We start from the raw sequence: 23,750 nt of genomic DNA, 5'->3' as shown, positions 1-23,750 counted from the left end.
TTTCAATATGCTGTGCTCTGGATTATTTGAAGTGTCAAAATCGAGGTAACACTTTATTCTCAAATAACACATGTCAAACAGTTAAGTCTTGCTGCTCAGCAAAAATCTTTAAGTGCACCGGGACACGTATTTAGGCAGTTATTAAAACTGCAAGTATTTATAAAATACTCCTTAACCCTGTAACAACAAGTGTATCATATTTTAAATGTGTGTTTTTGAAATTTATTTTTTTTAGTGACAAACCTAAATAAATTGTACAATACACACAATTTTTAAGTAATATATTGGAGAACAAAAAAACATCCCTCCTCTGCACGTGTCCCAACCATCTCAGCCATTCCTCTGTAATTTTGTCTCCAGAGCTGTCCCTCTGACACAAAACCACCTAAGGGGGGGCGGGAGGATTCCTGTGAAAGCAGTTTGCTTTATGGTTTCAGCTGGATGTAAACAGCCTCCAGTGACAGTGAGTCATTTGCTGGAAGGAATTAACTAATGCCAGCATTCCGCTAAGCAAGTGAAAGAGGCAACTGAAAACCAATCTCTCCTTAAAAAAAACCTTCACGTTCTATAAGGGGGCACCGGAAACAAAGCAATGAACAAAAATGTGGGTGTTATGCTCAGAATTGCGTTCATCTGACAACCAAAAATGCTATATAATATACATATTTTCTGTAGATATCATTAAAGGTGTGCTTTTCAGCGTAATTTGGAAGCAGTAAGCTTGAAAACCACTGACATGCACGACACAGCAGTCGGCCGTCTCTGATTGGTCGGAACAATCTGTTTGGATCACGTGACATTGCCGGACGTAGACGTGAGTGGCGGTCCAACTGCTGCACCATCATCATCACCATCTTTATCCATCCTTTGTGCTGTATTCTCGTCTTATTCGGCCTCATTTACTTACACCGTTAATCATCACACCGTTGAGTTTCTACTGTTGTGAGTGCACAGAGAACGCAGAAGCTAGCCTCGTGTGCTGTTAGCCTAACGGTCGCATCCTCTCCTCTCCATCCGGTCATCGCTGCTTTGCTGTCGCTATGGGCTGCTCTTTGCTCCCTCTTTTCGTCGCTGTGCTGGCAGCCCGGTTTGTTGTCGCAGACCCGGAGGAACACGGTCCTGTCGACGGAGCTCCGCCTTCAAAGATAGGCAAGAAAAGCAGTAATTAAACCATCCTAGTTAGCTGTTTAGTTCAGCTAATGTTAGCCTCTCAGTCAGTCTGAGGGCTGATGAATAAGCAGCATCCATCAGTGGTATCCGAATACTGAAGATAGAGGCAAACACTAAGCTAGCCTGTGTCACATGACTAAGAAAGCTTAATTATAGACACGAGTTGTCTGTTAATTTGCATTTTGAAGCAACCTTTATTCAAATAAACAGGAAGTAAAGCTTCAGCTGTCATCACCAGCCAGGAGGCCCAAAAAACCTAAAGATATGACGGAAAAAATAAAAGCACAAAAGAGGAAATACAGCAAATCTTACACTTGAAAAAACAAAATAATGATGTGTTTGTTTGTTTTTTTTAAGTTAAACATCAAAGTAATAAATTCCTTTTCCCTTTTACATACAGTTGCAGTCAGAAGTGTATTATACTTTCATCATGATCAATGTCATGGTATTTTGGGTCTTTTTATGTTTTTGTTTTGGCGGTTTCTTCTTCAAGGTGAATTTTTTGGCAGAATTGGTTAGTTTCCTGGCACAGACCCAGCTTTTAAGCATAGTCCACAAAGTGTCAACAGGGTTGAGGTCAGGGCTTTGAGAAAACCATCCCAGAAGCTTAATGTTAGTCTGATTTAGCTTTTCAAAACAGTTTCGATGTGTGTTTGGGGTCATTGTTCTGTTGAAACACCTGTGTCCAGGATGCTGCCTCCACCATGCTTGACAGTGAGTACGGTGTTCTCAGGTTTGAAAGCCTCACCTTTATGATTCCAAACATATCTCTTATTGTTGTGGCCAAGTTGCGTGAATACTTGAATACTTCTTTCTCTCGTCTGACCTAACCAGTTTCCTCATGTCTGAGGGTGACAGCTCTTCTTCTTCCAGACCTTGGCAAAGTTTTGATACATCTGAATAAATTTTACATTTACATTTGTCTGATAATCCTGGAATCTGCAGTTGTATACAAATGGCTACAAGGGAGCTTCCCAATCGTGATCACTAATGAGAAGTTAATAGGCCTTGGCCTTGTCAAACTAAACAACATTGTAGAGCCTTCAGCGCCACTTATAAAAGATTTAACTGAGTGTATATATATATTTGAATCTGTGTTTAAGTTGAACCCTATGTGGATTAAAGAAAATCCAAAACCTGTGCACCCAATTATTGTTTTTTTAAAGTCATATGTAAAGATGTATGCTGTACAGTCATTTCACCCTGAAAAACAGAATAGTTCAAAGAAATCATTAAAAGGCCAGAATTACAATGACCTTCATCCCCATGATGAGTGGAAGTGCTGTAACAAGAGATCATTTGGGATTAAACATTATGCCCTATCAATGTGCCCTATTCAACACCTCTATACTTCAAGATAACCCAAAAACTCAAGAAAAGCATAATTTATTGTCATCGTCCTCAATCCACCTATAGATAAATAGTAAATACTGATGAAACTGTTATTTTCATCACCCAACCTCGCTCTGTGTCTCTTGCTCTCCAGCTGTGGTGGGGGCGGGTGTAGGAGGCAGCGCCACTGCCCACTTCCTGCGGCAGCACTTTGGCCCAGAGGTCCAGGTGGACGTGTTTGAGAAGGGAGAGGTGGGAGGCCGTCTCGCCACCGTAACCGTCAATCACAACGACTATGAATCTGGAGGCTCCATTATTCACTCGCTCAACCTCCACATGCAGGAGTTTGTCAAGCAGCTGGGTGAGTTTATGGACAAAGATGTCTACCTTCACATTAATTAGTCACAGCAGAGGTCAGATTTTAAAATTTTGCTTTGCTTTTTCAAACCAAGGGAGGGATTCTTGCGTTTTTTTAAAAATATTCCCCAGCAAAAGCGATCACTTTACAAGAGGAAAGTTAGAAACCTGACACTATGCTGGTCCTCCGTGTCGTCCTGTGTTTGCCCAAACAAGGTTTGAAGTATCGTCGCAACGTGGCCGGAAAGATGGCGGTGTTTAACGGCGAAGAGGTGATTCTGGAGGAGACGGACTGGTACCTGCTCGACCTGTTCCGGCTGTGGTGGCGCTACGGTATTAGCTTCATACGTCTGCAGATGTGGGTGGAGGAGATTATGGAGAAGTTTATGAGGTGAGTCAGAAATTTTAGTGCCTTGATTTTTATTATTTTGTCTCTTCAGCTTCTTTGCATGTTGGACACTTGATGGGATGTGGCAGGGGCGCCGCTACAAACTGCACTGTCAGGGTATCATAACTTTGTTGTGGGTGTCTCTGCAAGTGGAAGCAAAGCTTTGTTTATTTCTTAATGCTCATTTTTTCCCCTGCCTTTTTCTGGTGGCAGTATTGTTAGTTGATTAGTGGTAATGACATGAATGCTCCAAAATTGGCACTGCAGATCCAGCTGAGTCATTCATGCCTTGAGTGCTTTTCTTCCCAAAATTGTTTTTTCTATCTCAAAGATAAGGTTGGACTATAAAAACAACTGTCTTGCCCTTAAAATGTGCACAGCATTCCCTTCTGGTTTTGCAGTCAGTGGGGGAAGCCTGTTTTTGAGCTATTTATTGTTCTCTGCGCCTTAGGCATCTGCAGCCATAATAACTGCAAAATCTTGACTCATTGTGTGCCTTTCCGAGCATGATGTCGGCGTAAATATAGATAGCCATCTGCCTGGGATTTGCCAGTGAGAAAGGACCACTGACATGAAACTTGTCTTTATCCTCCAGCAACACAAATATACAGTGTAGAATTGCATGAGTGTATTTCAGATATCAAACCCGCTCAGGGCCAAACATGTCAAATCTTTTGCTTACATTTATATTTCCTCTGCTCAGTTTTGCCTTGAAAGATGAACCAGAAACAGAATTTTGCTTTTTCCTTCCTCCACCACCAACATCTATTTCCTCCCTCAGGAAGTGATTTTTATCTCTTCATCACTTTTTTCTTTCTTTTCTTCTCTCTAAGTCGACAACCACAAGCCTCTATATCTCTCTCTCCGTCTCTGATTTGTTGCCAATAGATTATTGCTGACTGAATAACTTTGAGCAGGAAACGAAACCAAAAAAAAAAAAAAAACATGTCCATATTGCTCTGTCTACTGATTTAGTCATTAACTGTTATAATTTGTGTGTCTGTGCATGTGAAATATAGGATCTACAAATACCAGGCCCATGGCTACGCCTTTAGCTCCGTAGAGGAACTGCTGGACTCTCTCGGGGGCAGCGGCTTCATCAACATGACCCGGAGGCCGCTGTCCGATTCGCTGCTGGAGCTGGGTGTGTCCCAACGCTTCATTGATGAGGTTATCGCACCTGTGATGAGGATCAACTACGGACAGAATGTCAGCATCCCCGCCTTTGTAGGTCAGCTAAGTGGGAAAATGCAAGCAGCAGTGGAGGAAGAAATGAAGGGATGATGAGTAGTGAAGTAAGAGGGCAACGGCTGTGAAGGTGCATTTGGGGACAATTATGACCTGAACATCTTCCTTTCTGATTTGGTTCAGGAGAAAGGAAAGGACGAGAGAGGAAAAGAGATGCAGGGTTGAGAGTAGAAGAGGAAGGCAAGGTGAGAGGGGAGGGGGTGGCCTGTGGGAGTGAGAGAACAGGAAAGCGTGTGGGCAGCTGATAATTGGTTTAAAGCACTTGGCACTGTCTGTTCAGCGTGCGTGTGCTTGTGTGTGTTTCAGGAGCTGTGTCTTTAGCTGGTGCCCAGAACAACCTGTGGGCGGTGGAAGGAGGCAACAAGCTGGTGTGTTCAGGCCTGCTGAAAATGGCCAGTGCTAACCTGCTGCAGGCACAGGTCAACTCCATCTCTCCCATCCACACAGGTAACTCCATCCTGATGTGTCCTGTTTTTTAAGTGCGGTTTTTTTCCAGCTGTGACAGCTTTACTGGTATTGATTATTCTTTGTGAGTCTGTGTGTCCATTGTATATTATCACCCACCTGTTGTGTTGAAGAGAGAGCTGAACATAAAAGCAAACCTACTGATTTATCAATTGATCTGCATCCCTACCCTTGCCCGTGGTCATGAGCTCTTTGTAATGAAAGAAAGAATGAGATGGTTTGTCAGGATTTACACTGTCATCCACAGAGCTTTTTTTTGTAATACAGGAGAGGGACTCCAGTACCAGCTGAGCTTCACCACAGCAACAGGGACGGCATCAGAGCTGTATGACATTGTAGTGTTGGCGACGCCTCTACAGGCTAGCGTCGGGTCTGGAGTCCAGTTTCAAGGTTTCACACCTCCGTTTGATGAGCTGCCTGGCAGCTATCACAGCACTGTAGCAACCATCGTCCATGGTTACCTCAACACTTCCTTCTTTGGGTTCCCGGACCCCCGTCTGTTCCCTTTCGCCAGCGTCTTGACGACCGACACACCTGATCTGTTTTTTAACAGCGTAGCTAGTGTTTGTCCCGTCAACATCTCAGCAGGGTTCCGGCGTAAGCAGCCGCAGGAGGCTGGAGTCTACAAGGTGTTCTCCCCACAGCTGCTGGAAAAGTCTCAGCTCAAAACGCTATTCAGGTTAGCCATGTTCTTCCCAGAAGTTGATCCCATAGTCATGCCTGGGCAATTCTGTATTTGTTTGGTCCAAAGTAAAGCCTGACGGATATGAGATTTTTAAAACCAATCTGTAAGAATCCAATATATTGGCCGATTACGTTCCCTAACGTTTCTTAAGAGTCAGTTCAGTTTAAAAATAAACTTGATTTGTGGTTACAGCAAGTCGTGGATGACTCCACGTTTACTTGTTTAGGCTCTGACTGGCTCAGCTGTTGTTTGTGCTTTTATTACATGTTTGAAGGGTATTTCTAACATCTCGTCCTTTTGAATTTGTAATTTATCGGCTGTTATAAATGCCAACGCTGATATTGGTAAATATCAGTCAGGCTCTAGTGTAAGTTTTTAAATTTACTATTGTATAAGACAGAGAAAACCAGCAAATATTCCTATTCAGGTAGTTAAAACCAGTTAAATTTAGGTATTTATGTTTAGGGGAGAACATTTATTGTTATCAGAATCCTCTAAATACATTATAGTTGTTGTTTTTTTAATTTAAACAAGTTATTTAGTGATCTTACCACCAACATAGATCATCTTTTTTTTTCTTTTAAATTAGCTGCTTTACTCTATCATACTGTTCTCTTCAATTTTAGGTCGTACTACTCAGTGCAGGTGACGGAGTGGCAGGCATACCCTCGCTACAGCAGCAGCCAGCGACTGCCACCTGTGGAGCTGCACCCCAATCTCTACTACCTCAATGGGATTGAGTGGGCTGGTAGCGCCATGGAGATGAGCTCAGTGGCTGCCAAAAACATCGCCCTGCTAGCCTACCACCGCTGGAATAGACAGACAGACATGGTGGACCAGAGAGATCTGGTGCACAGGATCAAAACCGAACTATAACCTGACAAATGAATGCTAAGACCCAGATGGGTGATGTGATGTATGTCTGAGTGTATGGAGTCACCCAACCAAATTATAAACTTTTTGGGATTTTGACCAGTGGCAAGCGGATTTAGATGTCCATTTATATAATATAACCTTTCATGAATGCATTGAATTTATTCAGTCAGTACAGTAAGTTGAACATAACTTAACCCTAACCCTAACCCTGCTGCCTCCTAACTAAACGTAAACATCAAAAACCATAAATCAAGTCATTATATTGGCACCATTATAGACTCTGGTCCTGCTCTGCTACCCAAAAGGCCTGTTTCACTTCACTGATTCTCTGTGCCACATAAAAGAGACATGTTGCAGTTTTGTTTGTGAATTTATTGCCAATGCTAATTGGCAGTTTCCATCCAAAAATGATGCCGCAAGAACCTTTCCTTTGCCAAGAAATAAGAAAACCAAGCAAATGTGGAGAACACCAGCTGGCGTACTGTATACTGTATGGACTGTTAGGAGGTGGTGGTGCTGTTAATGAACACCATTTAATATAAATACCAGTTTATGGTTTTGGTACTGCTCTTCTTAAACAAATGTTTCTGTTTCCAAGCCAAGAAAGCGTTTAGAACAATAAGCTGTTGTACAGTATGTAACTGTTTTAACTTTGTCATCTAATCAAAACCACAGCACTGCTGCTGCTACTCTCTGTAAATGTAGGGACTGTTAATGGACTGGTTGTTGCCACCAATGAGATCTCATTAAAGTAATCTCAGTAGGATTTCTGTAAATTAATAATTATTCACCAACCCATGGTAGTGGCCACTGGTGCAGTGCTCCCTTTCATCATTATCTCCCCTTCCTGCTGCTTTTGTTGCATAATCCAGCGGAAATTTTTATTTTTTCAGGGAAATGAGCCAGCCGGCTTTCACAGCGGACTGAATAAAAGCAGAGGACAGATCCGTGCTGCTGCTGCTGCTGCTGACCACAAATGTTTCCATTTTCTCGCAAGCATTAAAAGCCTCAGTGGGAAAAAAGTTTTTCTGCTGAAGACTTTAATCATGTAAAGCACACATATGAATATTTTGGGTTTCACTTTCAGAATGGGGAAAAGGTTTGTACGAAGACACAATGAGAAATCGCTGACAGCTGATTATCTTCATGTGACTGAGTAGTCTTGTTTTCTGAATTTCTAATTTATCTGCACTGGATTTGGGCTGAAGTGGATTTCTAGAAAACCTTGTGACTCCAAAGGGCTTCAGTTGATGGATAATGTGATTTCTGCTGTGTGTTGAAAAGTGGCTGATGACACTGATTTAAAACACTGTGATGGCCTCAGAAACAATGTGGTGGAAACTGTGTATTTTTAGCCTTTTTTTTTTTTTAATTTCAAATTTCAAAAATTGCTTCTTCAGGCAGAACAGTAGAATTTGTAGCCACAGTACATTTTCTAGCAAATACACATCTTAATACTGTTCAGACTACTTGTCTGTGTCAGCTGTAAAGTTCTGATCATGAAAACTTGATCAAATTAAAGAGTAGTGAGACGAATGGGGTCTGAAATTGGAATTATCTGGCAAACTCCTGTATTTATGGTCTAAATGTTCCCATTCCAATTTGTGCACTCTGAGTAGTACAGTAGTACTTAAATGACGGGGGGGTTTCTCTACAAGTAAAAATTAGTATACTCATAAAGATGTAATAAAGCTGTACTGTAAGTACAGAGTGAAAGTAGTAATAAATTGCCCCTTGGTATTACTCATTATACTGTCAGGTCCATAGGTATTTGTATAATGACACAATATTTGTATTTTTGTCTTTGCATAGCACCACAGTGCTGATTTTCATCTTTAATTGAGTGAGTTTATCAAACGTGTTGCATTAACTGTTTGGAAATTACAGCAGTTTTTATACAGAGTTCCCCAGAGGCTCAAAAGTAATTAGACAAACATAATTTTAAATACCAGAATTGTTTTAAATACTTTGATGAAAATCTTTTGCAGTCCAATCCTCTGAAGTCCAGAACCCATGGACGTGACCAGATGCTGTGTTTCCTTCTTTTAGATACTCGGTCAGGCCTTTACTGCAGCCGCCTTCAGCTGCTACTTGTTTTTGTGTCTGTGGCTTCAGGTTTGTCTTCAGTAAATGAAAAGCATTCTTTAATAGAGGTCAGATGTTGTAAAGTTGTTTTTCTTAACCATTGGAAATAATTCTGTCATAATGCACTTTAGTTGTTTTCTGTGATCTTTCAGGCCTTTTGATGTTTCCGAGTTGGTCAGTGCATTCCTTCTTTTTCGGAATGTACCAGATTGTTTATTTAGCCACTCCTAAAGTTTTTCCCGTCTCTCTGTATGTTTATTTTGGTTTTCAGCGTAATGATGTCCACCCCCACAGGCATCAAATATTTCTTCTTACCTGATATAGAGAGTTCCAGTGAACAGCTATCAAATGGAAGGTTTACACTTTGAGTCAGCTCCAGATCTTTAATCTGGCCATCAATGTTTCGGATTATTGTCCAATTAATTTTGAGCCTCGGAAAATGAAGGACTGAATAAAAATGTCTGCAGTTCCTAATCAGTTAACGAAATGCTTGTTATTGTCCAAATACTTAACTAACTGTATATGACCTTATTGGTTTGTATACAGCATGTTATTCTTGTAGCTGGCTGAGGTAAGGCAATTTTACCTACTTTACATCCAGCTGGGGAGTTCAGTCCAGTGATTCCTGTCCTTGGGATCAAGTCCTCCATATGAGAGATCTGAGGAGCTATTGAGGGGGCTTGACCACCTAAAGACTTGATAACAATAATGAGCTGAGGGCTATTTCTGTGCTAGAGGTCAGATGCCTTAATTCATTCGAACCAACAAGTTAATGTTTAACAAAGTGTTTAATTTCACAAAAGGTCATACACTGATTGTAAAATATTGTACTTGCCAAAATTTATTTCTTTTTGAAATGTAAAAATGAAGTGGCATTAATCAACATGTTGCATTTAATCTTTCTGATGCACATAATAATGCATTTTAGAGTAATTTGCATTTTTCTCTGACTGTTAATAGAATAAAAGTTATTATATTGTAGTGAGCTATTGTTCATTTTGGTTTTCAAACAAGGACACTAAAAAGTCTACTTCAGTGCTGACTATGTGTCAGCAGACAGGGTTTTATTTCTTCCCTATTAATAATTACACATAAGAAAATTGATTTGTTCAATAATGCAAAGTCCTGAAAAACAAGCCTCCTGGTGTCCAGTCAAGTTTTAATTCTGTGCTCCAGTTGGCATATAATCTAAATCACTCTGACAGGGTAAGTACTTATTCCACAATGAATTATTCGTTTTGTTTTTCCTGTCTCTGCGTCTGTACCTGGAGAATTGACCTTATCTCCAGGAAGATTACCCGAGGTCCTTTGGTCGTTCTCTGGATCACAGAATTTCTGATGTAGATCAGATCAGATGGTTACTGAAGATAAAGACATTAAAAACACATTTTAATCATCTACTGAAAGAAATGCAATTAAATATATATACTGCATTTTCCAGGTTATCACACGTAAAGGGATGATGGTGCTGCTGTAGGAAACTTAAGGCAATAAAAGCCATCTCCAGGCTTGCAGCAGTGTAATGTAACATATAATGGGCTCTGTATCTTCTCCTGCTTGGCTTCCTAGCAGCAGGAAAACAATCACACTGCTGAAAATAGAACGCAAGTCTCCCAAGGCTCAACCACTTATGCACTTTTTCGTCATTCACTCAACCGGGTTGATGGGCACATAGCCAACTAGGTCAAACTCTTATAATTAAATATTTATGTGACCATTACCCTGTTTTACAAAGGCTTGATGAGTTATGACCATAGTCATAAATCATCAAGCCTGTCATCATGCACCTTTATATACTTCATAACTCATAATGAATTGACTGAAGATGTTTTCTTCAGAAGCAAGGTTCCCCTTGATTTTAAATACTTGGGACATTACATCATTAGTAATGAAAACGGAACAATAAAATAGCTCATCTCTCCAGTCGTTTTTATAATGCTTTCAGGTTGTTTACACCAGCAGGCCAGACCAGGAAACTTTTTTCCAATCTTCTATCTAATTTTGGTGAGCCCATTCCTCAGTTGCTGTAGCCTCAGTTTCCTGTTCTTAGCTGACAGGAGTGGCACATGGTTTGGCTTTCTGCTTCAAGGTTTCAAGTGTTGTGCACTCACCAATGCTTTTCTGTGTGTTTTTGGTTGGAAAGAGAGGTTATTTGAGTTACTGTTGCCTTCCTATCAGCTTGAGGCAGTCTGGTCATTCTCTTTTGACATCAACAAGGCATTTTTACTCAGAAAATTGCTCCTCACTGGATATTTTCTCCTATTCAGACCATTCTCTGTAAACATTCTCATCACAAACACTCAGACCAGCCCATGTGACACCAACAAACATCCAACATTCATGCTGATATCACCTTTCTTCCCCCTTCTGATGCTCGGTTCAAACTTCAGCAGGTTGTCTTGAGTATGTCTATATGTCTAAATGCACTGGGTTGCTGTCATGTGATTGGTTGATTAGATATTTGTAATAACGAGCAGTTGAGCAGGTGTGCCTAATAAAGTAGTTGGTGAGTTTATGTATCATACAGACACAAGCCAAATGGTTTATCTTTATCTGAAATACTTCTACTGATTATAGCATTTTTTAGAGAGTTATAAATTGCTATTAGACATATTTTAGGTGTGGGGTAAGTGGTTAAGAAATTGGACTGATGGATTTACAACTACAAGCTTATAAATGCTGAAAAACTAGTTGATGCATTTATTACTTCTAGGGTGGACTGCTGCAATCCATCATTATCAGGATTTCCTAAAAACTAACTGAAAAGCCTTCAGTTGATCCAAAATACTGCAGCAAGAGTACTGACAGGGACTAAAAAGAGAATCCAGAATTGAATTCAAAATCCTGCTCCTTACATACAAGGTCTTGAATAATCAGGTAGTACCATACCACCCTGTTAGAGCACTTTGCTCTCAGACTGCCAGTTTATTTGTTTTTCCTAGAGTACTTAAAAGTAGAATGGGAGGCAGAGCCTTCAGCTTTCAGGCCTCTCTTCTCTGTAACCAGATTTGAATTTGGATTTGGGAGACAGACACCCTCTCTACTTTTAAGATTAGGTATAAAACTTTCTTTTTTGCTAAAGCATATGGTTAGGGCTGGATTAGGTGGCCCTGAATCTTCCCTTAGTTACACTGTAATAGGTGTAGGCTGCTGGGGGATTTCCATGATGTACACTTACTGTGTGTTTATACACTACTTATTATATTTTATTATTACTTATTACTAATCTCTGGCTCTCATCTGCAACATGTCTTTGTCCTGTCTTCCTCCCCTCACCCCTACCAGTTGTGGTAGATGATCAGTATGTAGTACTATGCAGTATGATCCTTTTCTAGGCCGACGGAACAATAACTCATAACCAAAAAAGTGTGCTAAATAAAGGGATTTAATTGATAACAGTGCAGCTGAGTGGGCAGACATGAGTTGCTCTGAGGATGCAGTGAATTCCTGTGAAACCTAATTTCAGCAGAGGCTCAGAAATTCCACAGAACTCCCTCTCTCTCTCTCTCTCTCTCTCTCTCTCTCTCACTCACTCACTCACTCACTCACACACACACACACGCACACACACACACACTCCATATTTCATACTGTTCTCTTCTATCTGATCCTCTCCCATCCCTTACCAGCCTGGCAGAGCTTCCCGCAGGCCGTTTGATGTGCGTGTGATCTGTTTACTCTGAGGCTATTAAATCAGTGGAAGTCTGTAAGACTGCTGTATTCAGCCGACCTGACAGATACAGATGGGAAACAAATTAAAGGGGAAAAACTGACACATATTTGTCTTAGTGAGGCATTGGTCCACCACGTGTTACCAGCACAACTTAAGTCTGCCTTGGAAGTCTGTTGAAGAGATCGATGTGATTGTTTAAGAGAGTACTCTGACTGCAAACCCCCACATCTGAAGACCACTCCTCCAGTCAAGTTAGCGGTGATTCATCAAACCCCCCAACTATCATATTATTAACCTCACTACTGTGCTAACATTTTTTGGACTTTCACTTTTTGGACTGAGTAATAATGAAACTGAAAGAGCTATGTTGTTTCATTTTCTGTTAAAATTACTCTCCTTTTTTTCTGCTCCCTTTCTTTCATCAAGACCTTTAGTTCAGATCAAAATATAAGTCGGCTCTTTTTTTTTTTCAAGGATGTTTTAATGGTAAATTTAAATTTGTTTGTGGCAGTCTGTACTCGTGTTGACACTTGGTGGTTTCTCTTTCCAGTGAAGAGGTGGGTGGAGGCTGCCTGGAACAGTTGGCTTTATGACCCCCTTTTGGATCATTTCTTTTGGAATGAACTCAATGGAGACTTACTCTGTTAGTCCTGCTTTTCCTCAATCAGAGAGCTGAAAGCTTTTAAATTATATTTTTCAGCTTGCCACTGGTTCTTCTGTGAATCTGAAAGAATGTGTCTGTTCTTCGACTAGGACACTAGGTTGTTTTATCATATAGACTCTTTGTTAAAAAGCTGTTAGATAACTTTGTTTGCTCTTTACTCAGTTAGTCATAACCATGGATGTTCATTTGATCTCGCCAGGAACTCACATGGCATCTGAGTATGTTCTCACTTTATCACCGCATCATTATCACTCCTCAAAACTTTTAAGAAACTGTGAAGGGAATCTGTCCATCTTTGCTCAGTGTTAGTGACTGCACACCCATAGAGTTTCCTGTTTTTATTCAGTGTTATTGACTGATTCATAAAGCCCAACAGATGCAAAAATTTGCACTGTTGCAGTCGTGTTTATGCACTCTTCCTCTATGCCTCTGTCAGTGATTTTTTTAATTTATTTTTTTTAGCTTATTTCATTTGTGTGTTTGTGTGATGTGTTTTCCACTGTCTGACCTGGTTTTGAGTCTTGTAACATTTCAAATGTATCTGAATGTTTCAACTGTGTTTTACAGATAGTTGTAGACGTTCTCTCCTGACCTTCTCCATTCATACTGATGGTGTTTTGTTCTTAATGTTTTCAAATTTGGATTCATCACTCCATAAGTTCTTGTGTAATTTGACATACCTCAACCTTTTTGCCTTGTTTTTCTTTCTTATTAATGGCTTCTTGACAGCCACCCTTCCACTGAGACCATTTCTGATGAGGTGTCAGTGAGCAGTAGATCATCTGAAGGATCAGATGCATCTCTCAGGTGTTGTGTCATGTCTTTGCTATACTTTTCCTGGTTTCTTAATGACATCTGCTACAGATAGACTTTTAGCCTTTCCCCTTCTTCTTTTGTCCTCCACTTATCTATTTTCCAAAAAACTTTTAAGGACACACTGCACACCATGATATATGCCAAGTTTTCAGCTAACAGCTTTTTGGGAATCACCTTCTTGTTGCAAAAAATGCTATTTTATCTCTGTCAAACTGTGTTATCTTTGGCATTTTTGTAGATTCAGCAAAAGTTTTGTGACTAAAGATTAAAAAAAAATTAAACTGGTTCTTTGCCAAGTTGTTTGTTATGTGTAGAAACAACACTGGTTCATCCCTTGAGTCAGGTGACTTTTTGTGCTTGAATGATTCATAGATCAGAGTTCACTGTCTTAGCAAACAAACACACAAACAAACAAAAAATATTCCTCTGAAAATGCTTAGGTACAAGGACCGGGCCAAAAATGAATGAAAAAGCAATCAGTGTCTAAAGAAAAACTTCTTTAGACACTGATTAGACCCTTCCGAAAGCCTGAAGAACTATTCAAGATCACTTTAAACATATTATAGCGAAACACGATTCCCAAGAAACACAAGAAAATCTAAAGCTTTCTAAATAAAATGTAAGAAATCAAAATAATAATAAAAAATATAAATTTGGGGATAGTTTCTTTTGAGTGTTTGGTCTCAGTTTTCTAAAGCAGACAGAAGTCTATTAAAATGTTTATTAAATAATGAGCTGAACCTCCTCAAGAAAGTGGAAAAAAAAATGGTGAAGTGTTGCAAAAAATGTTAAGGTCCAGCCTCGAGCTGTTCTCCTATTGGCCCTGCGGCGCACCACGTGGTAAGGCAGTCACGCGCTTTCCAGGAACCCGTCAGGAAGAAGAAAAACAAAACAAACCCGAGAGAGCTTTAACAGCGTGCGGACTCCATTGAAAAGGGAACGTTATTATCTCCAACACGGGAACACACACGAGGTCCCACACCGAGAGAAACGTGTGCGGGGGCGTCCTCAAAGTGAGTACGACCGTTTTTCATCCGTTTCGGGGGAAGTTGGGCTTGGCAGCGGATGGGTGTTTTCATCGCCGCGGCGGATTAGCTTTGAAGCTAACTGTCGGTCGGTTGTTGTTGTGTATCGGGCTTCAGCTGGGATGAGGAAGGGGGCGGACGGAGGCCATACTGACTGAGGCTGCAGCTGAAAAGGAAGCGAGACTGTCCAGTTCCGCGTTAAAAACACAGCCAGAAGGAATAAAACACAAGCTGTTTGGTTGTTTTTTTTTCTTCTTTTCTGTTTTTTGGACCGCAGTTTGTCGAGCTCCTGTAGAAAGTGGAGAAATGTGGCTAGCTAATGCTTTACGACGAGCTCAGGTAAATTTCGATCACCGAGCCTTAAACCTGTCCACAAAAAACAGACTGTTTAGCTGATGTAGTCATCTAAAGTGTAGTGGGTCAGTTCCCAGAAGTGACTGATTCTGGATCAGCGTGGTCAAAAGTGTACTTATGTAAGAAGATTGGCTTGAACTCTACTTTAAAACTACCTACAATCATCCTGCACCGCTTGGAATGCACTTAAAACTACACAACATGCCTTATATGTGTGGCAGAGCAATGGTAGACTGTTTGGAGGTGTATTTGTGGTAGGAAAAGCCTCGGTAGTTGCGTGAAACCCCTTCTACTGTGACTTTTTGCAGGCAGCCCGAAGTCTCATTAAGGTACACGCCCCCCAATGCACAACACATCGAGAGCAGCTGGAAAAAAAAACTCGACACAGCCAGAAATTTCCATGTGGTCGAAGGCAAACAGCAGACTTATATTTTCACCGAGGAAATGGCCTTAGTGACGATTATTAGTGTTAATATATTACTTTGGGTTTTCACCTTAACAACCGCTCTATAGTTTATCGCCTGGATTGGGCACTTAAACGTTTGATTCAGTGTTTCTTCTTCGATATAAATGACTAAACGTGCCCCAGATTGAGTCATACTGCAGTGCTGCGTTGAGGTTTTGTGGTAGGTGGTGGATTTTACTTTAAATATCTGTGAAACACGGTTATCTAGGCCACGGGCATGTAGGCCTCCAAGTTGTTTATCTTCTGCCTCAACCTAGGCTGAATCCAGGCTGTTTGTGATGAAGCAGCTCGTTTGATTGACGGCTGCGACGGCCATTCCAGGACACGTAGAGGCGGGACATATTCTCAGCTCGGCCAATGGAGGATTGGGATTACGTGGGTGTTGGCACAGAATGGTTAGTTTGAGGCTTTGTTTTGCTTTGCTGAGGATCTGTGATGAGTGCAGTGACTGGTGAGATACTGGTGACATTTATGGGTTTACTGGTGTTTTGTAATAGGCCATTTGTAATGTACACCACTCCGGTATACTCCGATGATTGTTTTGATGCGCACGCTTTTGCAAAACAAATGCATCCACCACGAAGTGGTGCAAAGATGTGCATGGAAGATATTTAGGAAGAAGCAGATAGTGTTTGCGTCTTTGTGCAGGGTTGATGTTACAAAGCTCACCCTGCATTCATCACCTTTTATCTGTGCTTGATTTTAGTTATGAGTGCTCCTTTTAACAGGATAAAAACATCTGTGTTGTACCATACAATTATCAGGCCATCATATGCCTCAAATACAGGGTAGTTTTAAAAAAAAAATGTCTTCCAGCATGAAATACTGATTTTGTTTGCTTTTATCATAAATAATTTGCAGCCATATGTTATTGAAAGCAGTGCTTTCCATGAACAGGAGAAAAGGATCCTGGATAGCAAAGCAATTTTACCATTGAAGGAATGCTGGGATCAGAGTGAGCCAAACCTAATTACCCAAAAGGCTGTCCTGCAGTGCTGATAGTGAACTTGAGATTGATTTGAAAATATTTTAGACTGGACTGGTGTGTTGGTTTGTTGGGGATCACCAGATTTAAGTGTTTTTTGTTGTTGTTGTTTTTTTAAATTGTTAGTTTTTTTTGCATTTTAACTTTGTTTGTTGCAATCTTGTGACTGCTTTAAGACCTTTAAACAGCTCTTCTTTCTGTATAGTTTCCAAATGATTCACGTTAATCAACGCCTTTCGAAGCAGACCTGTCTTGGCAGGAGAAGCGGAGGTGGCTGAGTTCCATGAATTTTTGCCACAGTGGTATGCATTACGTTTGTCTGTGACAATCCAATTAATTCAGTTAAGTTTCACGTCTCGTTTTTTTCTTCCGATCACGTGCCCACCCAGCACAATGACTCTCTGTCCTTCTCAATGGCAGCCAGCCGCCCTGCAGTTTTGGAACCGCTGTGTTACCTGTAATCTTCTTGCAGGTATGACGTTGTGGACTAAAATCAGGCATCTGAAGTGAAGTAGGCGTCAGCCATCAGTGCTTATGTATAGTGAGATGATTGCTGTTTGTCAGATGCTGAATGCAAAGATTACTTTTTGTTTTGAGCTGCAGGGTTAGTGAAAACATGGTCATAAGATTCAAGATTGAAGATTCAAAGTGTTTATTGTCATGTGTCACAAGAGAAAAGGCATTTCTTTGTGCAATGAAATTCTTTCTTTGCTGTCCACCCACAGATGCCGATTAATATATACAATAGAACATATAAATACAAATAGTGCAAATAAATAGCTGAAGACAGAAAAGGAGACAAAATATGGAGATTTGAAACAGATGTGTGCAAAAGAGCTATAGCTTAATATGCTGGCTTAATATATGAACATATTCAATAAAAAAAAGTCTCTGAATCTTCCCATGTGAAATTGCTGCGTTAGCTCTTTCCCGCATAAAGACGACATTTGACGTACCCTTAATGATGAATTTTGGCACCTCAATATACATCAAAAAAGACGTGCTTTGAAAACCTTTAGGATTTTTTTCTGGTTTTTCTGTGGGTAGCTGCATAGACAGAGACCATCCTCACTAACTTCTTGTGCAAACCCTGTCATTTTGTTCTATAAGCAGGCTTGAAATATGACAGAAACCTCTCAGTTCAGAAAAGCGAAACAAGAGTTAAGATCTGTTCACTGTGGAGGATGCTGTGGTAAAAGCTGCTCAGTAAACTGAAATCAGTCTCAAGATTTAAAGATGAAATCCGGGCTCATGCTAAAGTTTAAAATAACAGTTTTTCATGGAGATTGTAAAAAAACTGAACTTTTTTTTTTCTTAAAAATGCATGAAACTGATTTCCAGATATATAAGAGCAGAGAGAAAGAAATAGATAAACATCTGTTGGTACATCCTTAATAAACACAGCTGCTTTTCTAATGTTGGTATATGTTTTAACATGGAAAATCTCAAGGTGTAAGATGGTTACCTAAATGTGAAAAGCAGCTTCCCTAAAATTATTAATATTTTTCTCTGTCAGAAGACAAACACTGTGATCATTTATCACTAGATGATTCCTCTGAATGGCCGACACATAATCAAGAATTGCCAGCTCTAGTGACAGCTCTGTGCCTGTACCACTTAGTCGTAAACTTATATATAAATAAATAATCTCCAGCCTTTAAGCACAGTTGCCTGTCAGTGAGCGCTCATACTTTGTTTTCTTATACGACTTATGGATTGGTGACCTTTTCTGATATTTGCAGACTTCCTCACATGTCCATGCTCAGAAACAGACTGCTGTCTCATGCTTGTTATCACTGTAGGGATCATGGGCTGACTGCTATCAGTAGGTAACTCATTCCAAATAAGACACTGCTGACTGGCCTACTTGGACCACGTCCAGTGTTGTGGAGAATGAGAGCTGTTTGCATGATAGCGCAGCTCATGATTTGAGCTCAACACTTAACTCCCCCTTTTTTTTTCTTTTTTCTTTTTTTTAACCCTCAGTGCACTGAACTAATAGGGAAGAGAGGAAACAAACACCACTGGGTTTTAAAAAATATGATTTTTTTAAATGCTTTTTTCCACATATAAATGTCTGAAGCTTCAAAGTTAATGGTCGCCTTTGAACGCTACTTTCCCACAAATCTATAGATTTAGTCTCAGCACAGTGACACATGTTGCATTTTCACACTTATAGTCACGCTTTCTGTTTTGCTTTTAATTTTAGTAAATGGTTTTTGGTATTGAAAATGCAGCAGTTTCGCTATCGGCTCATTATTTGCTATCGTTTTAATCATTCGGTGCAGTGATGAGAAACGAGGAGCAGGTGTTGTTGTTACTTTTTAAATTATCCTTCATTTAGCCACAAGTGTAACTATTGAAAATCGCCAAGGCCAAGATGGGTAGCAGGTCAATCAGCAGTGGCTTCATACTCTAATAATACACACATGAATACACAGCAAAGCACACAAAATAAATATGCACACATAGGTGAGACACATTCATTATAAACATTAAAAATAAGGCAGCTTAAAACTTGAGAACATGTTTTAAATGTGGGGAAAACCTTTGAGAGAGGTTTAAAAAAATTACACCAGGGATCGCAAATATTACCCGTAAATAACAGCTGGCATTAAGCAGATACACCAGCGTTATGATCAGTTTATGACTGCAAGGCTTACCTTGTTATGGTTGCTTCAGTCATGTGGCCTAGGTGGGTCTGTATGCTGCTTAAATGGGATGAGACATCTCAACATGTGTTATTGTTAAAATGATATGCTGGCTTGGGCTACTCAGTGCACCACAGGTGTATAAATGGTGCAGGCCAGTCTCTCCATCTGATGGGATACATTTTTAAAATAGTCAAATGCAGGGCCCTCTTTCTGAACTATGGCCAAAGTCTCCTTCTGAAGCCTGAAAACAGAGCTGTGCCCAGGTCAGGTGCAGAGTCAGATTGTCTGAATTATAACCTGCTAAAAGGTTGTTTTGGTATTTTGTTGACTTCACAAGCTTTAATAAATACTAACGGATCAGCTGTAAAATGTTGCATTCAGCGGTATTTTTCTGCCGGTTGACATTTATATTAATCACCCAGTGTTTGTTCATTGTACACAGAAACAAAGACAACTATTTTAAGCATTTTGTAGACAGGAAACCATAGATTTGCAGTGAAATAGCGCTATGACCAAATAAGCCAAAATGAGTTGCCAAGAGTTGTTATATAGAACAACAATTCATATTGTAAAAATGGTGTAAAGCGTGTGAGTAGAATGATGCAGCCAGAGTGCATCCCAGCAGCATAATCAGAAGTCATTTACATTACTGATGGTGAGCGCTTTGTTTTATTACTTGGGATGGATGGGTAAAAGCTGACCCTGGGTTTAGACTCAACCGAGATGTAAACATTATGCTGCAAAAAAGCAAAAGAATCTGACCTGTTGAGCGGCTTTTTCTATCTTCATAGCAAGCCTTCTAAAAGAAAGAAAGCAAATCTTTAATGTTCCCAAAAGCGGCCTTGGAGGAAAAACAGAAATGATTGAGCTCGTACAAGAATGCTGATATAAGCGGAGGTTGCTGTGGCCTTAAACAAAGCTCAGTCCTAAAGTACAACACCTAATGGAGGCGCTTTTATCTCTGAAGTCTGACCAAACAGAGAGAGGAATTCTTCTTCTGGGTTCTTGCAGCCTGCCACGGTCGGTCATAAATATCTGGCTCTGCATCACAGCCTGTGTCACCCACTGGGTAGTGAGTTGGATTAAACTGTGCTGCTGGAAAAGATTCAGTGCTGCTTCGACTGGATAACGGTGGCTCATTTTCCACATGTTTTTGAGGACCTCTGGTTGTGGACATGGGCTTTCTGTTTCCCCTCTGTGATAGCAGCGAGTTTGGATTGATGCTGTTGTTATTGTTCAGGCCATATATGTCATCACTCTGCTTTTTTTTCTAAACATGAAACCAGACACAGCTGCCCAGGAAGGAAGTGCACATCATGATATGGTAATAAGAGAATTTGTATTTCAGAGGAGGAGGAGCTTCCAAATATATTATAGGTGACCAAGGTGGTTAGTGTGTACATGCATGTGTGTATGCAGAGGCTTGTTTACTCACATGTGCGTTGATGTTGGTGAAGGTGTTGCTTTTACAAATGCATTTGTCCCAGAGGCGTGCATGGCTGTGTATTTTTTTTTTTTTTTTTTGCCCACTTCCTGTCTCTATGCAAAAGTGTGTATACATAGCTCAGGGGTGAGAAGTTCATTTGCAAGAGGAAGTGATGTTGTTATCTTGCTCAGAGAGGAGTGTGATTCGTGTGTGATATTGTGTTGACAGATTGCTGCTGGGGTCGTGTCTCCACGCAGACTCTCGTGTGTTTGCTATGCAAAAGCAGCAAAAGGACCACAGATCAATCTAAATGTTGCCGTCGTTTGGCGATGCAAGAAAGTGAGCGAATGACAAACAAGCAAAGAATGAACCAAGCTTGATGATGGTGAAGGAGGTAATTAAAAAGGTTGCAGCTAAGCTTGATGCGCGGTTGACTCAGAACAGATCAGATTAACTGTGAGCGATTGCTTGGCAGCATTTGAGTTTGACAAAGAGGCTGCTTACCGAATGTTTGATGAGGACAGGGATCAGAAGGTGGCACAAATTTGGTAGAGAGTTGCTGTCTACTTTTCGGTGCTCCGTTTATAGTCCCGAGTCATAGAGACTAATGATCTTTACCCACAATTTTTAGTATTTCATGTGTGTTTTTCTTGCTTGCATCAATTTTACCTCATGCATCATTTATGTCACAAAGTTATTTCAGTCTGCTGAACATTTTGGCTGTTGTTTGATGAAACAGAACTGAATTGTTTCTGTATACTTTATTTCGTTGTTTGCTTTAACATTACACAGTTTACCATCCTGCGGTTTCGTTTGAGAACAACAACCAAACACAGCAGCTGTGGTTAAAATCTACTTCTTTGTTTTCAACTCTTTTGATTTTAATACTTGCTCTCTGTGTTTTCTTCTAACCACAGACCTGAAGCTTACCAAGAACCGCACCAGACCACAACAGACCAGACCTGACCAGGTTGAGCCCAATTATTCACAGTCTCCCTCTCCCCCTCCCCTGCATCCACCAGCACTCTGCGATTGTTTCCCTCAGCAGTAATTTATTGTGCTGATCGGACAACCTCACACCACTGGGACTGGACAGGAGACCCAGAGGTTCCCACCACTGGAGCTCTAAGCTGTCCCTGGCAATGCCTCAGGTAAGAGGTACGATAGGAGGAGGGGAAATTGTGCTGTCGCTGTTGTTGATTTGTTTTTTTCCATTAACCCATAAACCCACGAACAAAAAGTGACTTTATTTTTTTATTTTTAAATGGTCTGAATGAACTCTCCACAAAAATCTGAGACTAAACTTCCTGTGAGCAAGTATGCAAAACACCTGCGGACAGACAGAATCGTAGATGTGAAACACGGTTCAGGGGCTTGAAAGAGGAGAGTGACTGACCCCAGTGCTGTATGATGTCTGTAGACCCTGCATCCAAACAGCTGCTGAAGCCAGATGGGCTGACTGTGAGCGACTTTCTCAGTCCTTCTAAAAAAAATAAGTGCAGACTGCCAACTCTGAGCAGGCTTTAACATTTTTGTAATTCTCTGCGGTGCCGAATTAATAGCAACATAGCAAAGTCAGCTCCCGGAAATGATGGTGTCAGCCTTGACAGTGTTTTTTTTTTTTTTTTTTTTTTTCTGCTGTTCTTTTCTCCTTTTTTATTATTCATATTAGATACCACAGGGACTGTTTGTTTCTTAGGGTTTTGTGGTATCTTGCAAAATGTGCAAGTATGTTGTGATTGCAGCGCGTCTGTAGCTGCAATCTTATCAAATAATTCCCTCAGCTGTTAGAGTGAAGAACAGGAGATGCTGGTGGTTTGTTGGGCTGAGACACGTGTTTAACTTCAGCGCTAGAACAAGAATAACAACAGCAGCTCTGGAGTAATATCTGTAGATGTTAACTTTATTGCAGATATATTAGTAATGGGTTTTACTTTAAATTGCAGGAGTGTTTTTACAGTATTTTCTATTGCTGATGGAAGTTTTTTTTTTTCTTGATGATGATGATGGAAAAAATCAGACAGCCATCCATTATTTTGACATATTAGATCACTGATATACTGAATGTAACATGATTTTTTTTCTCATAACCTTTAACTACATTATATTATTCTCTGTCAAAGTCATGGAGCGTGTCTGGGAGCATTACAGGGTAGCAGGTGCTGTTGCTTCCTGATGCACCTGTCAATAGCCATGTTTGTGGGTTATACTGATTATTAATCAGATCGGTGTGCACGCAGACACTTCCTCTGATGTTCCAATGGTGGTAAAATTATTCTTACTTTTCATGTCTGTTATGTCGTGTTTTGGTGTCCAGTGTGGCAGTAGAGGGGGAGCAGAATAAAATCAGATATGAAAAGTTGTCTGTATGAGGGAGCGGATGTAAAATGGAAAAAAGCCTCCCATTCATGTATTTGATTATGCTTCAGTGCCCAGCTTAAGTTTGCTCAGTTCATAGTTACGTGTTTGGGCACAATAGGTGCAGTGTTTTTGGTTGTTTTTTGTTTTTTTTGTGTGCTCTAAATGCAGAAAAAAATGTTATTTATTTATTTATTTGCTGTTGACATGAGACATGACTGCACAGTCAGTGCTTTATCTTTTCTTTTCTCTCTCATAAATGCACACTGCTTTCTGTTTTAGTTTTTAGTATTATTGTTTATTGAAATACATCTAATGATTATAGGAAGATTGAAATGACAGATAATTGTATTGTGACTGATTATATTATGTAGGAATGATGAGATGCAGAGTCTGTCAGACTATTTAAGCAGTAGAGAAACAGCATGAACTCAATATAAAAGATGGACGTAGCCTCAGGATGTCTCCCATTGGTTAGGCAAGACTCGTCTTAAATGCTTGAACTGAGCATGTTGGCTCTCACAATGCATGCTTGTATGTTAACGACATACCATTTATAAGGTAACTCCACTTAAGTCATAGCCTCTTTGAGCCTTCTTTTTGATTCAGAATGGGACGGTATTTTCAAAAGCGTCATGAGCATCATGTTGTAGTCTTGTTTTTTTTAAAGTTCATATACTGAGAGAGCTGAGGCTGTTTTCTCATTAACCAGTTCTGGCCTCC

General features: G+C 40.3%; 2 protein-coding genes across 3 annotated transcripts in view; both read left to right on the top strand.

Moving 5' to 3' along the window:
* Positions 1–115: 115 nt before the first annotated feature.
* LOC134637755 (prenylcysteine oxidase-like) lies at positions 116–9,526 on the top strand. The gene is made up of 7 exons (XM_063488273.1): positions 116–1,149; positions 2,657–2,863; positions 3,076–3,250; positions 4,267–4,478; positions 4,802–4,942; positions 5,228–5,639; positions 6,272–9,526. The coding sequence occupies exons 1-7, from the start codon at positions 1,041–1,043 to the stop codon at positions 6,519–6,521; spliced, it is 1,506 nt and encodes a 501-aa protein (XP_063344343.1). The 5' UTR covers positions 116–1,040; the 3' UTR covers positions 6,522–9,526.
* A 5,120-nt stretch (positions 9,527–14,646) lies between these two features.
* crebrf (creb3 regulatory factor) overlaps positions 14,647–23,750 on the top strand; it is a 32,917-nt gene continuing 23,813 nt past the window's right edge. The window contains exons 1-2 of one of the 2 annotated variants that reach the window (XM_063488424.1): positions 14,647–14,772; positions 21,587–21,820. In XM_063488424.1, the coding sequence (XP_063344494.1) occupies positions 21,812–21,820 (9 nt within the window). In that variant the 5' untranslated portion in view covers positions 14,647–14,772; positions 21,587–21,811. Of the gene's footprint in view, positions 14,773–21,586; positions 21,828–23,750 lie in introns of both variants that reach the window. The other variant, XM_063488425.1, reaches the window with a different exon arrangement.

The sequence above is a fragment of the Pelmatolapia mariae genome, linkage group LG10_11 (assembly GCF_036321145.2).
Source record: "Pelmatolapia mariae isolate MD_Pm_ZW linkage group LG10_11, Pm_UMD_F_2, whole genome shotgun sequence".
Classification (NCBI taxonomy): Eukaryota; Metazoa; Chordata; class Actinopteri; order Cichliformes; family Cichlidae; genus Pelmatolapia; species Pelmatolapia mariae.
This window is presented reverse-complemented; position numbering and strand designations above follow the sequence as displayed.

Excerpts from the sequence above, each read along its gene's own strand:
- LOC134637755 (XM_063488273.1), top strand. The coding sequence starts at position 1,041 with ATGGGCTGCTCTTTGCTCCCTCTTTTCGTCGCTGTGCTGGCAGCCCGG. Across the intron at positions 2,864-3,075 it reads GGAGTTTGTCAAGCAGCTGG|GTTTGAAGTATCGTCGCAAC; the intron begins GTGAGTTTATGG and ends TGCCCAAACAAG. Across the intron at positions 5,640-6,271 it reads CAGCTCAAAACGCTATTCAG|GTCGTACTACTCAGTGCAGG; the intron begins GTTAGCCATGTT and ends CTTCAATTTTAG.